At 40.1% G+C, this 18,710-nt stretch overlaps 3 protein-coding genes across 3 annotated transcripts; 1 reads left to right on the top strand and 2 right to left on the bottom strand.

Annotated features, from left to right (window-relative positions):
• Nucleotides 1-1,025: 1,025 nt before the first annotated feature.
• Nucleotides 1,026-8,307, bottom strand: LOC131302273 (probable mitochondrial-processing peptidase subunit beta, mitochondrial). Its single transcript, XM_058328823.1, has 11 exons — nt 7,621-8,307; nt 7,459-7,516; nt 4,703-4,867; nt 4,403-4,540; nt 4,147-4,298; nt 3,933-4,041; nt 2,595-2,693; nt 2,212-2,277; nt 1,922-2,029; nt 1,512-1,598; nt 1,026-1,270 (listed from the first exon to the last, which is right to left on the bottom strand). Exons 1-10 carry the CDS (start codon nt 8,211-8,213, stop codon nt 1,512-1,514), a joined length of 1,575 nt encoding a protein of 524 aa, XP_058184806.1. The 5' UTR covers nt 8,214-8,307; the 3' UTR covers nt 1,026-1,270.
• A 768-nt stretch (nt 8,308-9,075) lies between these two features.
• Nucleotides 9,076-11,877, top strand: LOC131302773 (uncharacterized). The gene is made up of 5 exons (XM_058329574.1): nt 9,076-9,225; nt 9,293-9,397; nt 10,784-10,874; nt 11,142-11,297; nt 11,569-11,877. Exons 1-5 carry the CDS (start codon nt 9,076-9,078, stop codon nt 11,679-11,681), a joined length of 615 nt encoding a protein of 204 aa, XP_058185557.1. The 3' UTR covers nt 11,682-11,877.
• A 537-nt stretch (nt 11,878-12,414) lies between these two features.
• LOC131302271 (microtubule-destabilizing protein 60) lies at nt 12,415-18,311 on the bottom strand. Its single transcript, XM_058328819.1, has 8 exons — nt 17,173-18,311; nt 17,010-17,061; nt 16,841-16,933; nt 15,175-15,294; nt 14,636-14,734; nt 13,572-13,631; nt 13,385-13,479; nt 12,415-12,856 (listed from the first exon to the last, which is right to left on the bottom strand). The coding sequence occupies exons 1-8, from the start codon at nt 18,279-18,281 to the stop codon at nt 12,742-12,744; spliced, it is 1,743 nt and encodes a 580-aa protein (XP_058184802.1). The 5' UTR covers nt 18,282-18,311; the 3' UTR covers nt 12,415-12,741.
• Nucleotides 18,312-18,710: the final 399 nt, after the last annotated feature.

Raw genomic sequence — 18,710 nt, 5'->3', positions numbered from 1 at the left:
ATGTTTATGTCTGTAGCTTATGTTGCTTGTTGTATTTTGTTTCAGTTATGGACTCAGTATCTGTACTCTTTTATATTTTTTGAAGATTACTCTTTTATATCATCAATGCATTTTTTGCTCACTAAAAAAAAAAGAAAAAAAAAAGTAGGCATTATATGTGGGAGATATTGTGGTGATATTAAATTACACTAGTGCCTACTGCTATCACTCTCCAATTTCTTCCAAACATGTAACCGATCAAAATCATCCAACTTGGAGGCGTATGAAAGATCATAATGGGCAAATTTGGTTTGAGTGGTTAAAATAGCTTCTAGGTAATTCCTTTTGGGGCCTGATTGTTTGATATATACCCATATTCTTATAGGCTGGAGCAAACAAGGATCTGATATAAACTGAATGTGATACTCTCTCCGTTCCTAAATGATAATCCACAGATTGGTGTTTGATATACCCAAATTCTTATAGGCTGGAGTAAACATGTATCAATATAAACCAATGTAATACTAAGATGTGCAATTTCCTAATGAAAAGAAAAAGTATTATTGTGCAAAATATTTTAAATTTAAAAAATTATGCATGAAGGTACTATATATTTGTTCGAACATTGCATGTCTTTTCACTTTGAACTATGGAGTGTTAAGTATTCAAAATTGCATGTCTTTTACTCATCACTGTTCATCCAACGGGAAGATAATACGTTCTCTTTACTAATGGTCTCCCCAAACAAACGGGACCTAAATGGCCCAATTAAGTCAAATTTCATTTCAACATGACGAGAATACCTGACTATGGCCACATTTTGATTCCAACAAATCTTCCCCCACCGCCCTCAATTTCACTGTCCAAAAGTGTTATGAATGATTCGGATTTTAAAAGAACTCTTCTACTCTTCCAAAAAAAGTTTGAAAATCCGGATCATTAATTGCCAAGACGGACAGTAAAATTGAGCGCTACAGTGGGAGAGTGGTGAAACAGAACAGGGGTAGACCTTCATTAGTCACTACCGCCCGGAGAAAAAGATAATATGAAATGCAAACGGCAACAATTAATAAAGAGATGTCCTAGTCCAAACTCCATACCGTAAGCCACGAACAACATGACACTATGCCGGTTCATTTTGAATACAAACTAGGCATGTTCGTTATAAAGAATTGTCAAAAGCTAAAAGTCGACGATCAAAATGGCTCTATCCTCATCCCCAGGGAGTCGCGGTGGGTAAAAAAGCCAGGGATAGAGAAAATAACAAGTGAAACATTCACTGCCCGCCCAGCTGCAAAGAGTTCATGGTATCGGATTAGATCTAGTTTCTTATTAAACACTGGTTACAGCATAATTATTCACGACTGATGGAAAATACAGCAAAATCTGGGAGCAGAAAATAAATAACGCCACCACAAGGGAGTTCATTCCTGGTTGTTTTAACAAACAACAAAATGTTTTGATGCCACAGAGCAGGAGAGAAGATGAGGAATGCAAAAAAAAAAAGAAGTAAAATCAAATGGGAAAAGAACCTAGTAACGGAGCCAGTAGGTCCTGCGCCTGAACCAGTTGTAGTCAGGTAAACTCTGGATAGGCCCCATGGCAGCGATGGCAACATCCTTCAATTCCAAACAAAGACCAAACATGATTCAGAAACAAATGTCGAATCAAAGGAGAAACACTAAAAAGGATTTTACTCCCTTCGTTCCTTAGTACTGATCCAATTTGGAGACCCAACTATTGAGGAGACAATGATTGTAAATTAAACATTGTAGCTTTCCACAAATCCTCTTTAGTTAGCAATTGAAGTTTGAAATTCAAATGAGAATGAGAGCAATTTTGTCCCTTGACTGCACATCTGTTTCGAGACATCCCAAAATGGAATAACAGATTAACATTGAAGGGAGAGGGAGTAATATCAGTGGGATGAATCCTTCCTTACCTGGTCAAAAATAAAACGGTTTGCAACGCGTTTGATAGTGCTGGCATCTACAGCATCAATCCTGGCAAACAATTCAGTGAATGGGATTCTTCTGCCGTATGTAAGTAGCTGCAACAGTAAGGGTAAAGCCAAAAACAGTAAGCTCTCTACTCGAATTGTTTAACGACCAAAAGTTTCAGTTCTCTTAAATTTTATATAACCAAAGCCACCACATTTTTAAAACCAAACTAAGCATTCAATTTCACATCCACGTTCCAATCCAGAAACAAACAATGCAACAACTATTTTACCTGACGCCCAATATCTTCAGCAACAGGACTGGTTCCATCTATGTGAAGCATCAGAGAAGATTTCAACTGCAGTACAACAGAACTGCAAATGAGTGTCGATATAATGGAGATAAATGCACATCTTGCTCAGAAAAAAAATGATTTTTCCTCTTGTTATCCTAAGCATGTTGCAGGACGATTCATAAGCAAATTGTCAGAAAGAGACTATAATGGGATTAGAAGTGACTCTGATTCAACGCATGAATACCCAAAGATAAAGTGGTGCGACATAATCCTGGATACTATCAAGCAGATACAACCAAGGGCAAATGCAAAAACCACTCCACAACATTAGCATAACCAAAAACATACTATCAAGAGTAAGCACAAGAACTGGTAGCTACCTGGTTACGAGCACGAGTGACATCAGCTTCAGAAACTCGATAAGATAACTTGCTTATCTCGTACATAATTGCATAAGCCAAATCATCCAAGCAGTCCGGCTAAAAACAAATTTTCAAAACAAGAATCAGTAACCAGAATTGCTGAGGCCTAAATTGCTTCATCAGATTTCAATTCTGGTAAATTAACAAAGTTTAGCAAGACCAGCACACTTGAAAACCCACGAAGAAGGGAAACTTAACACGCAATATCCCTGTTAAAAATCTCAAAGAACCTTCTTTCTCATCTCATAGGACAAATAGTCTGTAAAAAGGAGCTAGCGTACTGGAATAGACTACGCGACTAGAAATGTATGATAAGTTTGTGCCCCTCTTGATGTGTGTGTCCCAGTGCAGGACTTCACACTGCGAGCCTTTACCATCACACAAGTTCAAGATAAAACAAAGTCCAACAAATTTTTTTGATTCAACCATCTTCAGGTATTATTCAGATGCAGGGAGGCTGATGCCCTTCCTAGAAATTTGCCCATATCTATTTTAGCACAGTTGTACAAAATCCATTTTTCCCTTTCTGACGAGACTGAGTCACCACGGATTCAAGTCGAGTATTTTGTTTTACTCAAATTATTATCTCCGATCTAAACTCACAAAGATTTGTTGTACTTGGATATGATTCCAAGTCCAAACTCACTCAGCAAGAAATCAATCTCAGTTGTACAAAATCCAATTTTCCCTTTCTGACAAGACTGAGTCACCGCGGATTCAAGTAGAGTATTTTGTTTCACTCGAATTATTATCACCGATCTAAACTCACACAGAATTGTTGTACTTGGATATGATTCCAAGTCCGAATTCACTCAGCATGAAATCAATCTCAGTGTATCATCCTTACTATTCACTATTCAGTAACTATGTTTAACTTATGAGGCCTCATTTGGTGGTGTGGTGGCATCTAATGAAGAAACTTATAGTTAAGAGGTTTAGAGATAAGAGGTGGTTGTAAAGAGGTTGGCTAATGCTTGGTAGTTGCATTTCAAAAGCACTTTCATGTACTCTTTTATCTTTAGGCACCATAGTGCTTCATTAAAAAGTGCCTTCAGGCGAACAACCTCTACACATTACAGTATTTTTAAAATGAAGTCAAGCAGGGGAAAAAATATAACAAAAGGGATAAACCTCAATCATTTCAGCCTTTTAAGGGAAAGTCTTAAAGATGTCATCCGTGAATGGACAAAATCTGGAGTTGGACAACAATATATCACAAAATAGAGAGACCCCTCCTATTAAGCTGGGCGAAAGACCCTGGAATTACGAAATCAAAATAAAGGGATGCAATCTCACCTTAGCAATGGCATAAACTCCAAAAAGTCCAGTGTCTTTATAGTTGGTGTTAAATGCCATCATACTTTCAGCAATCTCATTAATGCCAACCCTCTGTGCAAGCTCGGAGCTGTTTACAGACGACAATAAAAGCCAACACATGTTCTCCAAGTTATGCCCTAGGAAAATATCCGTTTTAGGTTGATGAAATACAAAAAATAGTTCAGCAGCATACCCCATGTGCTTTCCACCACCTGCATTCTTATTCCATGATCCCAACATAGATTGCATAACCATCAAAGCAATTGAATCTGGATCTGTCCAAGAAGCCCCATTGAAAGCAACCGCAAATTGTGCCAAAGGCATATCGTCATCTACTATCCTAACCTGATTAACACCAAAGGAAACCAATTAATATATTTGCTGCAAAGAGCAGGAGCAGAATGCTGCCCTGAAGCAGATCATGAAGAATTCGTGTGATATAAGCCCACCTCAGAACCTGTAAAAATCGCTGGTTCTTTAGCAACTAATTCAGAAGCTATAGTTGGATCTGTTGACAGCTTGGTAAACAATTTCTTCACTTGCTCAACAATGTCCTCATGCTTCACAGCTCCTGAAGCAGCAATTACCTAAAAAGGTAGTCCCAAGTAGAAAACCAAAGCTTAAGACTCCGATAAGTCCACAGTAAAGAATAATGATGGAATGAAGGCAAAGCAAACATGCAAACTATCTAAGTAGACTCGACAATTAGCACAAACACGTAAATGTAACTTGGTTACTGTAACACCTACCATTCTACTTGCAGTGTAGTGTGTCGATATATAATTCTTAAGATCCTCTTTGGTGATTGTCTTGATATTTTGAGCAGGTCCAAGAATGGTTCTTCCCAAAGGCGTGTACTGGAAAGCAGTTGCATGCAAATGGTCGAAAATAACTTCCTCGGTTTGCCCTTCAACCTATGAAAATATAAGCATCACAATAAGCAAAAATCAAATAACTAATGGAAAAGCAATTTGAATTGATTAAGCACAAAATAGAGATTGTTTAGCAGATTAATCTATGAGAGCACCAAAGAATGTACGCACAAATACTTGTCCATTGATGCAAGTAGAAGAAAGTAAGTACGATGAGATCAACCAACACTAAGGCTCATTCTTTTTCAAAGTTAATCTTTTCAGGAGATTAAATATTGATTACACATTTAGAAAAAACTAAAGATGAGTAACAGCACAACAGTTGCAAGGTAGTATTACACCATACAGATCAACATGATCCCACAAAACATCCAATAATATGCTTACAGACTAATGTCAAGCAAATATGGATAACGGGATCACCATTCTATAACATGTTTACAGACCAATGTCCAGCAAATATGGATAACGCTAACTTTCATTATAGGAAACAACTCTTCACCTACATTTGTTGGTGCTTGGAAATGGTAGGGGAAAAACAAAGACAAGGAAAAAAGAAAGGAAAGAAGTAATTTTACTTCGTCCATTAATCTCCAACTCAAACAACTGTTAAATCAAAGAAGACTCTGAAATACTAACAAATAACAAAAAAGAAATATGAGCAAAATTGGCAGCGGAAAAAATTCTCATGTCATAGTCATACCCGTAGTAGCACAAAGTGGGGGTGGGAGCGGGGGAGCAGAGGCACCTAGAAGCTCCTAAGTTGGGAGCGCCTACGGAGCGTATATAGGTTATATATGAATATGTATACAAAATACCTATAAATACTTAAACATTGCAGGATAATGATACTTATTGAGAATTTTCCCGATCTTTAAGGATAATTATTGGAAGTTAGATATTTTCAATTTGCAAAACTTTTTGACTGATATGCTCCCTTAAAAGTAAGAAAATAATTGCCTTAATGGCCTGATAAGTTCCCATCTTAGTTAGCAGCGAACTCCCGTCTCGAGGGGAGCGAGCTCCTGTATTGGGAGCACACCCATTTTAGAAGGATTCTGCTACTACAATTTTCACATAATGTCAAATCATGGATAGGGATAAATATAATACAAAATAACGAATTTTTTCCGTGCTTGCGTACATAATACGGGTACCACGCTTTTTTTTAATAAAATAGAAGCACCATAATCAATACCATCTCCAATAGAATCACATCACGCTCCCGAGTAATCTGATTCTCATCGAACCTCAAACGATACTACTCCCGTCTCAAATTATTGGTCCTCCTTTCCTTTTTTGGATGTCCCAAAATGTTAAGTCCCTTTGAAAAGTCAAATCAAAAAAGCTTTTAGTTTTCCAAAATTGTCCCTATAAAATAGTCATCATTGTGTTGAAAAGATAGAATACAAAGACAAAGTAGTAAAGTCATGCCTCACAATTTGAATTTGGTGCAATCATTGCTTGTCCTCTTAGTATTTAGGGCTAGTTCCAAAATACTTTCTTAAAAAATAAGTACTTATTCCACATTTTCAAACTCAAAAATAATGTAAATGAAAATAATTTTTCAAAATTTTTTTTTTTGTTTCAAACAAGATCCACATTGCATATTTTTAGATTTTAGTAAACCCATTATTTTTTAGCTTGAAATTGCCTTCCTAAAAAATACGTACTTATTATGAGTTCGGGGAACACACCCATAGCTTCCCCAAAAGGGGTAAGCAATTTGGGACGGAGGGATTATAAAGTTTGGAACTTCAATACCTTTTTATGCACATTTTAATGCACTCCTACTGTCCTACCTATTTCTTTACACCTTATACATATTCTAGCACACCGGTTTTACCTTAACTGGGGCAATGCATAGTTGTCAAAAATGCGCCTAGCGGCAAGGCGAGGCGGGCGACTTGAAAAAGGCGAGCAAAAAGCGCAAAAAAGCGACTAGGCGAAAAAAAGCGCGCTTCTTTCAAATTGATCAAAAAAGTTTCAGAAATAAATATTTTTTCGCATAGCTGCGCCCTTAGTTGCACGAAGCGGGAGCGGGGAGCGAGGGAATATAGAAGCACCCAAGGTTGGGAGTGTGAGAGTAGCGTGTACATATATTATATTATAAAAATAATGTAGCATAGAGTATTCACTTTGAAAGTACAATCATAAAGTACAATCATTTTAAGAAGTAAAAATATGGGCCATGTCCACCCACCATAAATGTAAGAAATGGGCTAGTGTTATAATATATGATTTTCTTTTCAAGATATCATGACTTGGGCAAGATATCATGACTTGGGCTAGATATCATGTGTTCATTGAAGATCAATGAATAAAGCCAAGTGACAAATCCTTGTTTTCCTATACAAGATCATACAAAAGCTCCCATCTTTGTAAAGAGCAAGCTCCTATCTCAATGGGAGCGAGTTCCCGTCAAGCTCCTTAGTTGGGAGCGCAAAAGCGAGCGGCTCTATTTTAGGAGTTTCCTGCAACTAAGGCTGCGCCTCTCGCCTCAGGCCCAACAGAACCGTGCGCCTCGGTGCATCTTTCACCCTTGACAACTATGGGGCAGTGATTAGCTATCTAAAAATAACAACTTCAACGAAATGGAAGCATAACATGACTACAATCAACAATTATTATACCTCCTCCATCTCCCTGAGAATCACATCACGCTCCCGATTAATCCGATTGTCATCAAACCTGAAAAATCACGACACAATCATCACAGTTGAGATCAATCTAAATAAACCATCCCACTACACACAATCCAACAAAAGCCACCGATTAAACCAACTCATTATCACCTCGAATTCTGCAGTATATCCGCCAGTATATCCAGCGCTTTAGGAACATCCTTATCCATCACCTTGGCGTAGAACGTGGTCTGCTCCCTCGACGTGTATGCGTTGAGGTGGCCCCCCATGTTCTCCACCTCCTCCTCGAGCTCCCTCGCGCTCCTCCTCTCGGTCCCCTTGAATATCATGTGCTCTAAAAAGTGTGCGGTGCCGTTGGTCTGGTCTGTCTCGAAGCGGGATCCCGCATCGATCCAGACGCCGACGGTGGCAGTCTTGGAGGCGAGGTCGGACTCTGTGGCAACGCGGAGGCCGGAGGGGAGGATGGTGATGCGGGTGAGGGGGGAGGAGAGGATGGGGGTGTGGTCGGCTAGGGTTGGGTGGGGGGAGTTGTGGGTTAAGAAGCGGGGGTCGGGGTTGTCGAGGAGCTTGAGCTTTTGGTTGACGGAAAGGGCGAGGCGGTCGTAGGTCATGGCGTCCGGTGGCGGAGGGGAGGGGAGCGGTTTTGATGCGGTGGCGGTGGCGACGACGGAGGCGGTGGAGAGGGATCGGAGGGAGCGGGTGGCGGAGCGGCGGGACAGGGATAGGAGGTGCCGGATCGCCATTTTTGTGTGTGTGGTGATCTCTCTAGGGTTTGGTGAGAGAGACTTGACTGTGTGATACAGGAGAGTTGTGATGAGAGAGAGAGAGAGAGAGAGAGAGAGAGGGAGCAGCTTGTTGGGGTGGGTGGGGTAAACAACTTGGGCCGGGCCTGACCCACGTTAAATTACAAAATATTATCAAATTCTCTCCGCCGTTTAAGCCTCGTCACTCTACACTATTTTGTCCTTTTTTTCGATGTATTTTTTAAGTGTCAACCAAACACCAAAAAATAAAAGTATGAAATTTTTTTTTTGAAAAAATATTTAACATAAAAAAATATTTTACGTTTTGTAAAACATTTTACATCGAAACAAACGGAGCCTTATATGTTTTTGAAACAGAAGTGCCTGTACAACCCAAAAACCCAAAACCCAAAATGTGATTTTCTTTGGTTCCACGTACTATTTTCACGGAAACCAAACAGAGTGGTGAATAAATGAGGGTTTATACCTTGCCCGCCTTGACGAACTCGTGTGGCAACACGTCGTTCACACTTTTCGCAGTCGCCATGGCTGGATATGGAAGCTCGTGTAGCGGAGCACAGACGATGCAGACGACTCGTTCCTGTTATTAGGGTTAGGGTTTCTTCAGCAGTAGTAGGTTATACTACTGATTCACGGCTACAACTCCAGACCCGTGGGTCGATCCGAACTTCGAAAGCTTGTTGGGCTTCGGAAGCAAAGCCTCTCTCCTAAAACCCGAAACTTTTGCCCGGCCCAGCCCGGCCCAAGTTGTCACCTTCAGTTGCGCACAAACCTTATACGAAGTCTCTTCATTTCCCCCCTTGTTGGGCATCTCTTCATTTTCCCCTTGTTGGGCAGGTAAATGAATGAAGAGACGGCGTCGTATAAGGTTTGTGCGCAACTGAAGGTGACAACTTGGGCCGGGCTGGGCCGGGCAAAAGTTTCGGGTTTTAGGAGAGAGGCTTTGCTTCCCAAAGCCCAACAATCTTTTGGAGTTCGGATCGACCCACGGGTCTGGAGTTGCAGTCTTGAATCAGTAGTATAACCTACTGCTGAAGAAACCCTAATCCTAATAACAGGAACGAGCTTCCATATCCGGCCATGGCGACTACGAAAAGTGTGAAGGACGTGTCGCCGCACGAGTTCGTCAAGGCTTACTCGGCCATCTCAAGCGATCGGGCAAGGTATAAACCCTCATTTATTCACCACTCTGTTTGGTTTCCGTGAAAGTAGTATGCGGAACTTGAGAAAATCACATTTTGGGTTTTTGAGTTGTATGCCACTTCTGTTTCAAAAACATTAAGGCTCCGTTTGTTTCGATGTAAAATGTTTTACACAATGTTAAATATTTTTTCAAAAAACAAACTTCATACTTTTATTTTCCAGTGGTTGACACTTAAAAAATACATCCAAAAAAAGGACAAAATAGTGTAGAGAGAGATGGGGCTTAAACGGTGGAGAGATTTGATAATATTGGAATTGAACGTGGGAGATTTGATAATATTGGAATTGAACGTGGGTTAGGACTGACGATTGGAATTGAACGACGTGGGTCAGGACTAACGAAGAGGAAATTGAGAAGTGAGAATGGCAGTAGCAGCGGGTTCATTTCAGAAAATAACTGAAGGAAGATTTGAAGGTGAGTCATTTTCATCCAATTGATGGAAAATGTTTTACGGAGTACATGTTAAATATTTTCCTCATTTTTTACACAACCAAATACCGGAAAATAGGTAAAACATTTTACCGGAAAATATTTTACCTCCCAAACAAACAAACGGAGCCTAAAATTACTAATAGGCTAAATGGTTATGTAAGATTTAGACTTTAATGCCAGTTTTAGTGGGCCTAATCCATGCCTGAATTTACCATGGTTTGTATACCAGCTTCCATATTATGATATTTTCCCATATGTTAGTACTTTAGTGTTGGATTTTGAGGCTCTTGGTTAAGTGAGTGGATCTTAATTGGGAAGAAAAATGGGATTACAATTGAGAGCTGTTAGTAATGATGTGCAGATATTTGGTTGCTGGAGGTAGTCATGATATCCCTATGCTTGTTGTCTAATAACTGATCACTGTCTTTTCCTTGCTCTAAACCTTGGGTTTATAGTGGCCAGGTACTGCTTGTGCATTATAATCCGGTGGAAAATGTACAATTGCTCCGTTGTATAAGGTGGTTGGATGGTGGAATAAACATAAAATTCTGATAAGCATGGTATGAGTTGTGTGTGCGTGTATATATTTTGCTGTGAAGTATTGTGACGTGTTATTTCTTCAAGAGAAGCTCACCTCTTGCCTGTGTCTGTGGTTGATCTGGCAAAACAGTTTGTGCAATGCACAAACACAGATATGATTTCCCTAATAGAGAGTGTATCGTTGAGAAATGCTCGTTATAATTAGATGCTTTGCTTTCACTTAGTTGAGGTTGGGTATTCTGTCGGTGAGCGCGTTAGTATACATGAAAAATCATGCTTTTCCATGGTAATATTGCAGCGTAGGGGTCATTATGGATAGAATTACAGATCTATGCTGTTTTGCTTTGTCTTTATGGTCACCAATTTTGAGCAGATGGAGCTACCTCACTGGACTGACATAGTGAAGACTGGTACATTCAAGGAGCTTGCTCCGTATGACCCAGATTGGTATTATATCAGAGCTGGTACTCTCTCTCTCTCTCTCTCTCTCTCTCTCTCTCTCTCTCTCTCACACACACACACACACACACACACACACACGTCTATATACCTCCAAAAGGCTGTATGTATGTTTATGCACAAATGCCCACATGCACTCTGGACCACTTCAAGGTAAGGTTGGTAATTGTGTGGCACGAGCATTCACAAGCATGTTTTCATTGCTGGCATGATTTGACATGGGTTGATCATGGCTATGCTTTGAGGGTTCATACTTCTCCATATTATGGCAGCTTCTATGGCAAGGAAGATATACCTGAGGCAGGGTCTTGGTGTTGGTTCATTCCAGAGGATTTATGGCGAACGTAAGAGGAATGGAAGCCTCCATCTCATTTCTGCAAAAGCAGTGGGGCTGTTGCTCGTCACATCCTTCAACAATTGCAAAAGGAGTAATTAGCGATTTGCATTATTGATGTTGAGGCGAAGGGGTAATTAGCGATTTAACCTTCACTTATTTATACCATGATTGTGCAAGATACCCTTCACTTGTCTGATCTTCATTGGACATAGACACCGTCTCACCTTCATGGGACATAGACACCGTCTCCCCCCCCCCCCCCCCCCCCCCCCCGAAACAGTAAAATCATGATTAGTTGACACATGCTTCTCATTCCTAGGTCATGATTTACATTTCTAAGAACCCTTTTTTTCGGTTGTCAGTGGGAGAAGAATCACATCAAGTGGCCAACGTGATCTTGATCAAGTTGCAGGGCGGATTGTGGTTGCCTCTTGATCGTCATATCAGTTATCTCTGCAGAACCTGTTTTCATTAATCTTTTGGTTCTAGAATTAGCTGGCCAAAGAAATGGTGCTGTGTACTGTATTTTTGGAACAATTATCGGTTATGAACACCGCCATCTAGTTTTTTTTTGGCCATTGATGTTTTGTGTTATGAGATACTCCGTATCTGTTACTTGAGATGCGCAATCAACACTATTGCGGAATTTTTTTATGTATTGCTAAGTTTCCTTCGTGGTTTGGAATTGGTCGGAAGGGTCCACTACTCTGAGTCTCTCTATTCATCCACTACTCTCAGTCTCTATTCATCCCTTTTAACCATCGTCACTGGAAAGAGCAAAATCACAACTACCATGGCACTTAATTTAATGAGCATTCCGTGATTGGAACGTTTTTCTCACCTCGGTCTCCTTTCCAAAATATTACACTGAATCCAGATCACAAAAATGACCATCCATTTTGTCGGAGGTGGCAACTTTTTGTTCTTGTTTTTTGATAATGTGGGATATGCTCCAATTGACAGACTAATTCAGGATATAGCTAAGACCACTCGGCTAGATGTGAGGGATGTCGACAATCTTGCTCGGAGTCGTCTTTGTAATAGCCACTTGTATTCCTGAATGGGAGCTGAAGTTTGGTGCATTAGTAATAGGAGGAACAAACTTGATGAAATTTGTATTGCACGAATAGAAGGAGGAAAAAAGAGAAGAAAAAAAAAAACAGATGAAGTTGAGAACAAAACATCAAACGGAGCTTATTAAAACTTGGTATGTTTCCATTTGAATCAATTCCACACCTAAGATCTTAATTGAAAAAATGAATACAAGTAACATGAGAGGACTGATGAACACAAGATACTCATTGAGAAAAAGCACACAAAATGTGCCTGCAACATTACCATAACTGGTTCCACCAAAATTGCAACGAAATAGATTGCTTCATATACACGAGAGAGAGAGAGAGAGAGAGAGAGAGAGAGAGAGAGAGAGAGAGAGAGAGAGAGAGAGAGAGCAAAAAAGGTTCAGCATTAGTATGCTTTCGACAGAAAGAATTCCTATTTAGAAGAACTTTCATCTCTTCTTCCCTCAGAAGATCTCAATGTTGGAGTTCATCATACATATCATTCCAAGAAGACAGGCAACACTTGATCTTCTTATGCTGTGGTATATGGAACCTTGGATCTCTGGGTATGGTCGGATGCTTCTCTGATCTGAAAACAAAACCGGAACAAACAAGAGACTTAGTTATTTCTACCACTTTTCCGGTCATAGAATCATGTTAGAACATGGATAACACTTGATTAGGAAAAAAATAAGAGGGCAACAATGATTATAGCCATCGAGAAAAATGCATATGAAAAGAGAGAAAAAGAAGGTAAGCTAGTGTGAAGTACATTCTGCATGATTCCTAATGGACACCGGTCATACAGATTTGACACTCAAAGTTCCGTTTATACTTTCAGAATTGATTTGAGATGAGCAGATGGCATGGTTCAAGTCTTAAATATGTTTGCGAGTTTCCGAAATCAAAGGATAAAGGAAAATAACTATGGTGGTACTAAGATTTGTGGATGTGAGATGAACCATTTCGCAGAGCTGCTACAAATGGGTATATGTACATGGTACAACTTTTATGAGTTATCCAAACTCAAGTGGAAAATCCATAGGTAGCACAAAAGGTTTTAGAAATGCTTGATCTGTATGATCATGGATGGCGATAAGAAAGCGGTAAACTCTACCTTCTAGGAATGAAAGGCCTGTCAAAATAGGGCATGGGTTGAGCTCTTGGAACGAGCTCCTTTCTTAGTCTCTTGATTTCCTCTTCTTCTGCTAACTATAGGAGCAAAATCCAAAATGAACATATGAGCAAAAAAGTCCAAAGTAACATCACCCCAAGACACCAATAGGTTTTCGGCTATCATGTACCTTCTGCTGTCTTTCCCTTTCCTCCTGGAACTGCTCAATAAGGCTCATCTTCTCCGTAATCTGTATGGCAACACAGAAACAAGTCATGATGATTGGTATTGTCTTGTAAAGCAAGAACTAGAGGAAGCATGTAATTCTAAAGACATGTATCAAGTAATGACGCAGAGCCCATACTTTTCTCAAAATAACATCATAGCTGATTGAAAGGCATCCAAAACATCTACCAAGCCCCATTTGGTACAAATGTGGATCAGTTGGTCATGTAGAATAGGTTGTTACTCTTGCTAGGCATTGTCCTTGTACAAACAAATGAACCGTCTAGTTACCACAAACAAGAATCTGGTTTGCTTCTAGTGGACAATGTAAGGAACCTAGAATAATGGCGCCAGATGCAAGATACACACAGGGAGATGAAAACACCACAATTACAGGGCGTTCTAAAGCAACTTAACCAGAATGACGATTTCACATTAAGAGAACTAGGATAGTGAGATAAAGTATCTGATTTACCACTATTTAGTTTTGAAGTAACTTTCAGTATGAGAACAAAATTTATTATAAGTGAAATCAGCGTAGTTTTGCTCACAAGAGGCCTAGAACCGTTCCTCAAACCAAATAGAGGCCAAGAACTGATCCTTAAACAAAGTAAAGAGAACTGATCCTTCCCAGTAGCCACAAGGAAGGCATGAGTAAATTAAACTTTTAGTTAAGGATCTTTGGCTAAGAATAACTAAACCATATGACTTTTGCTTTTGGCAGAACTATGAATAAAAATTGTTTCTGGATACTTCACCGAAGCAACTGTACTTGAGTTCAAGAACTTAGCCCCCTCTAAAATATCCGAATTGAGTATAAGTTTTCCTCTAGTTTAGTTATGGATCGACTCTGTCGAGTCCTGCTTACACCATTTCTTTAATTGGTCTGTAACCAGAATGGAGCTTAGACACTTCCCAGTTTAGCTCCAACAGTCTTATCTCTTTCTTTTGGGAAGGGTGTTTGGCTAGTTTATGGAAGGGGAGTCTTATACTGGAAACTCACATGAAAAACATGAGTAAGAATTCTACCTGTTGATCAAACTCAGCACGCTCCACAGCCCTGACATCGCTATGCAGCACCAAATCAATTGGCCTTGTAATTTCTTTGACGGGAGGTTTTACCAAACACTGTGATGCCACAAGGCAATGTTATTTCAAGTGAAACTTGAGAAAGGACAAACATGGAATGTAAGGTTCTTACTTAAACTCCCCAAGTACAAGATATGCCGAAGACATACATACAGAAAATGATGGTTTACTGAAATTTAAGTAGGCAATTGAACATTACAAATACTACCATTTCAGTTATTTGGACTATTCATGCCATAGAAAATGAGCTTTTTTTCCTTCCATAATTCAAATAGGGCACTGGATTTTCAACTTATTGTCATTCTTTGGGAAAGAGATGGCATAGTGAAGTTATACTATTTGATATGCTTTTACCAGGCAAATCAACTGACAATATTCCTTTATGCTACAACATTTCACCAAGGTTTGAAATGTGAAATTTGAGATTGTAACCTATGCGCAAGAAAGGAAAGTTGTTTTTGATTGGACTGTGGGTTTACCTCTGGCTCGTCTGTTGTCCATGGGAGACCTTGTGCAATTGGTATACGTTGCTTCTCCTCCTCCATCATCATTTGTTGTATTTTCTTGACGAATTCTTCCTCCTTTGACCTTCCTCTTTGCTGTCAATTAACAAAAACATTGCCCCACATCAACTGAGATCAGGCAAAGGCAGAAGTATCTAACAAACCAATTTCACAAGACAAATATTATGGTGAGGCATTTTGTAATTTCCCCACATTTGATTCCTTGAACCATCATTTGTCGAAGTAGGGTGAATGCAGGGTGTTCATGGAGTTCTAGTTTTTGATGCATGGAGAATTGAAGATAAGTATGTTATGTCCATGACACAAGGTACTAACACAAAACTCAACTTAATGGATGCCAAAACTACACAACAGTAATGATCAGATCCAAAAGTACGAAAAGAGAGTGCAATTAGCTTGGTGGAACTTCTTCGCTGCCCTTTGTTGCCTTTATTTGATATCATTGCAGGATTTCAACTTAATTTTGTGATTCAATATGTTCAGACCTGTTTCCTTGTCCACCAAATTACAATCTCAACCTGGTGCTACACGGCTACAACCCGCCGAACACTTTCCACACTTTACCAACCAAGACTTAAGAGCTTATCTTATCCTCGACATGCCTTAGTGAAGTTAAGTTAAACGGTAAGATTCAAAACCTCAGAGCGAACTTTCAGGTGATATTAGAGAAGGAAAAAAAGAAGATTTAATTAGTTGGAGTAGAGAAGATCCTTAGCACATTCACCCAATTGAAGTTCATAGGTACATGTACATTTAGCACAAGTGGTCACTGCCAATGGTATTTTTCTCAAAAGGTCTTGATTTGTTAAGAAACTGGACAGTTTCCGAATTAAGGAAAAGATGAATGTATTGTGGAGTGTGTATTGGTTTGCTCAAATCCTTCTAGAAGCTGCACAGCCCGCAGGGATCAGGTATGAGGGTGAGGCTGTCAATGCTTTGTATTGTATCTCTATTTTTAAATCCTAGCGAATCTGCTGCCTCTATGAATGTACCCGATTTTGGAGAACCACCTAAAATTGTTTGTGTCTCTCTGTGTTTGATTGGTTTGTTTTTGTGTGCTTGGTTTGGATACGTAGTAGCTTGACAGCATGTTAATTGATAGGTACATAAACCCATTGGGGGTTAGGATTCGACATTCAAATGTCACAATACCACAAATGCCACCTTAAGTAAGAGCATGATTCAACCCCATGGGGTTTGGCCAAGTGGGCATGAGAAAGCAATAAAAAGAAGTCGCAAACTCAAATCCCATGAAGGCCAAGTCCAAACCTTGGGGCCACTTTGTTGAGGTGCGTGCAAGCTGCTTCTTCCTTATTCGAAGTCGCCGAAGCTAGTCTAAAGGCTAAAATTGCTTCCATCCCATGAAAACTAAGAACCTGGACAATCCTCATTTGTTGTTAAGATATACTCAATCTCCTATCGGCAGCATCGTTGTGGTAAAGGTCGTAATGCCAGAGGAATCATCACCGCAGGTCATAGAGGGAGAGGTCATAAGCGTCTCCACCGTAAAATCGATTTTCGCCGTAATGAAGAAAACATAGTATATGGTAAAATCATAACCGGACATTTAGTTATCTAAGAGCATGATTGAAAAAGGTATGATTACTGAATAAACAAACACCTCTGTTCGAAGCTTGAAGGGCATTTGGGAAGTTGCTTTGAGCTGCCTCTTCTTCCAACGACTTCCGCCAAAGTTCCCAGATGATTCAGAGCTCTGCACACAACATCAAATTTATCAATAAATAAACATTTTAAAAGAAGCAAATCATCGTTGCAAAGGGAGTACTCACTTTTCGTCGGCTTCTACGACCACCACCAGAGGTCCTGCTTGAAATAGTGAAGCTAGGAAACAATACAAAACAACCAAATTAGAATCCAAGTCAAGGGTACTAGCAGGAATAGAACAAAAAGCATGTCAACTATGCAAGATCGATCAAATATATTATCACCAACCTTCCATGGTTACTATCTAAAGAAGACGAAACACGTGCATCCAAACCTAAACTCTCCGATGTCACAAAAAAGTCTGATGGACAGAACGAAGATGAAGAGCTCCGTGTCTCAGGCGCCCTCGGTTGCAGCCCTGGTAATGCCCACTTCAATACCTTCTTCTTATCATCATCCTCTGATTCCCTCTCATCACTCTGATCAGGCTCCTTTGGTATGGTAAGAAGCTTCTCAAATGCCTTGACCAAATGCATCACTTTCCCAAACCCAGCTTCAGGCACACTCTGCCTTGCTTCTTCCAACAACTTGTCCCTCGTCCTCTTCATTTTAGAACTACCCATTTCGCCCGGTTGTGTATCCTCATTCGGGTCACTCTCATTTAATCCATTCATCCCCAAATCATCAAATTCCTCTGATTTCCCTTCATACCCATTTGCAATTTCAAGGGTTTGACTCACCGAGTTCATCTCTTCCTCTATTTCTCCATACCGATTTGGAATTTCAAGGGTTTGACTCACTGAGTTCATCTCCTCCTCTACTTCTCCATACCGATTTGGAACTTCAAGGGTTTGACTCACCGAGTTATTTTCCTCAACACCATAGTCAGCTATAGCACTGCCACGATTCTTGAAAAACTCTTCTTGAGAAGCCCTTAGGCTGTCATAAGCAACACATAGACACTTGTGCGAAGTACCAAAACCCTTGTCTTTACACTTACATAGGACCGTCGAAGAATTCTCTTTCTCTTTCTTGGAATTCCTTTTCGCCACCACGAACTTCCTTTCGCGGATCTTGTTCCGCGGGGAGGGGTGGTTAGGGTTTTTGGCGGCTGACTTCTGCGTCTTCTTAGCAGATTTAATCGCGGGTGATTTCGATAATCTTGAACTAGGGCTTGTGATATTAGGGTTGGTATTCTCAGAATCTTTTGGGATTTTCTCTGATGTTTTTGATCGATTGGCTTGTGGGTTTTTCAGCGGGGTCACTGCTCCGGCGTTCTTGCCGGTTGAATCCATCACCGGGGAAAGGGTTAGAGAGAGAGAGAGAGAGAGAGAGAGAGAGAGAGAGAGAGAGAGGGTTTCGTTGAATCTTCGTGAGTTGAGACGATCTTGAAGCATTGAATGGGAAGCGGAATGGAAGGGGCCAAGGGGAAAAAGAACGTTGGAGCGGTGGAACGCTCTTGTAACGGCTAGTTTCTGTTGGCCTATTTTCACGGCGTTCGACTGTGGAATTTTAAATTTGTGTTTGATTATGGGCCGTTGGATTTGAGTTGATTGAGAAGGTGCGGTGTGGATGAAGTTAATTAACGACCATTATGCTGATTAAAACTAGTTTTTTTTTTTTCCCTGTTTGTGCCTTGTGGGAGTTTTCAAGCCATTTTGGTGTCAGAAATGTTACACACAGCAAAAGTGCACAGATTTTGTGCACAGATTTTTTGTAGGGTCCACTACGGATCCCACACAAATAATTCAAGCCGTTCATTAAATGTAAAATATTTTTTCAAAGGCCTTCGCAAAAAATCACCTTAATCCAACACCTATAAGTAC

The sequence above is a fragment of the Rhododendron vialii genome, chromosome 10a (genome assembly GCF_030253575.1).
Source record: "Rhododendron vialii isolate Sample 1 chromosome 10a, ASM3025357v1".
In the NCBI taxonomy this organism is placed as follows: domain Eukaryota; kingdom Viridiplantae; phylum Streptophyta; class Magnoliopsida; order Ericales; family Ericaceae; genus Rhododendron; species Rhododendron vialii.
The sequence above is the reverse complement of the archived record's forward strand: the minus strand, read 5'-3'. Positions and strand labels throughout refer to the sequence as shown.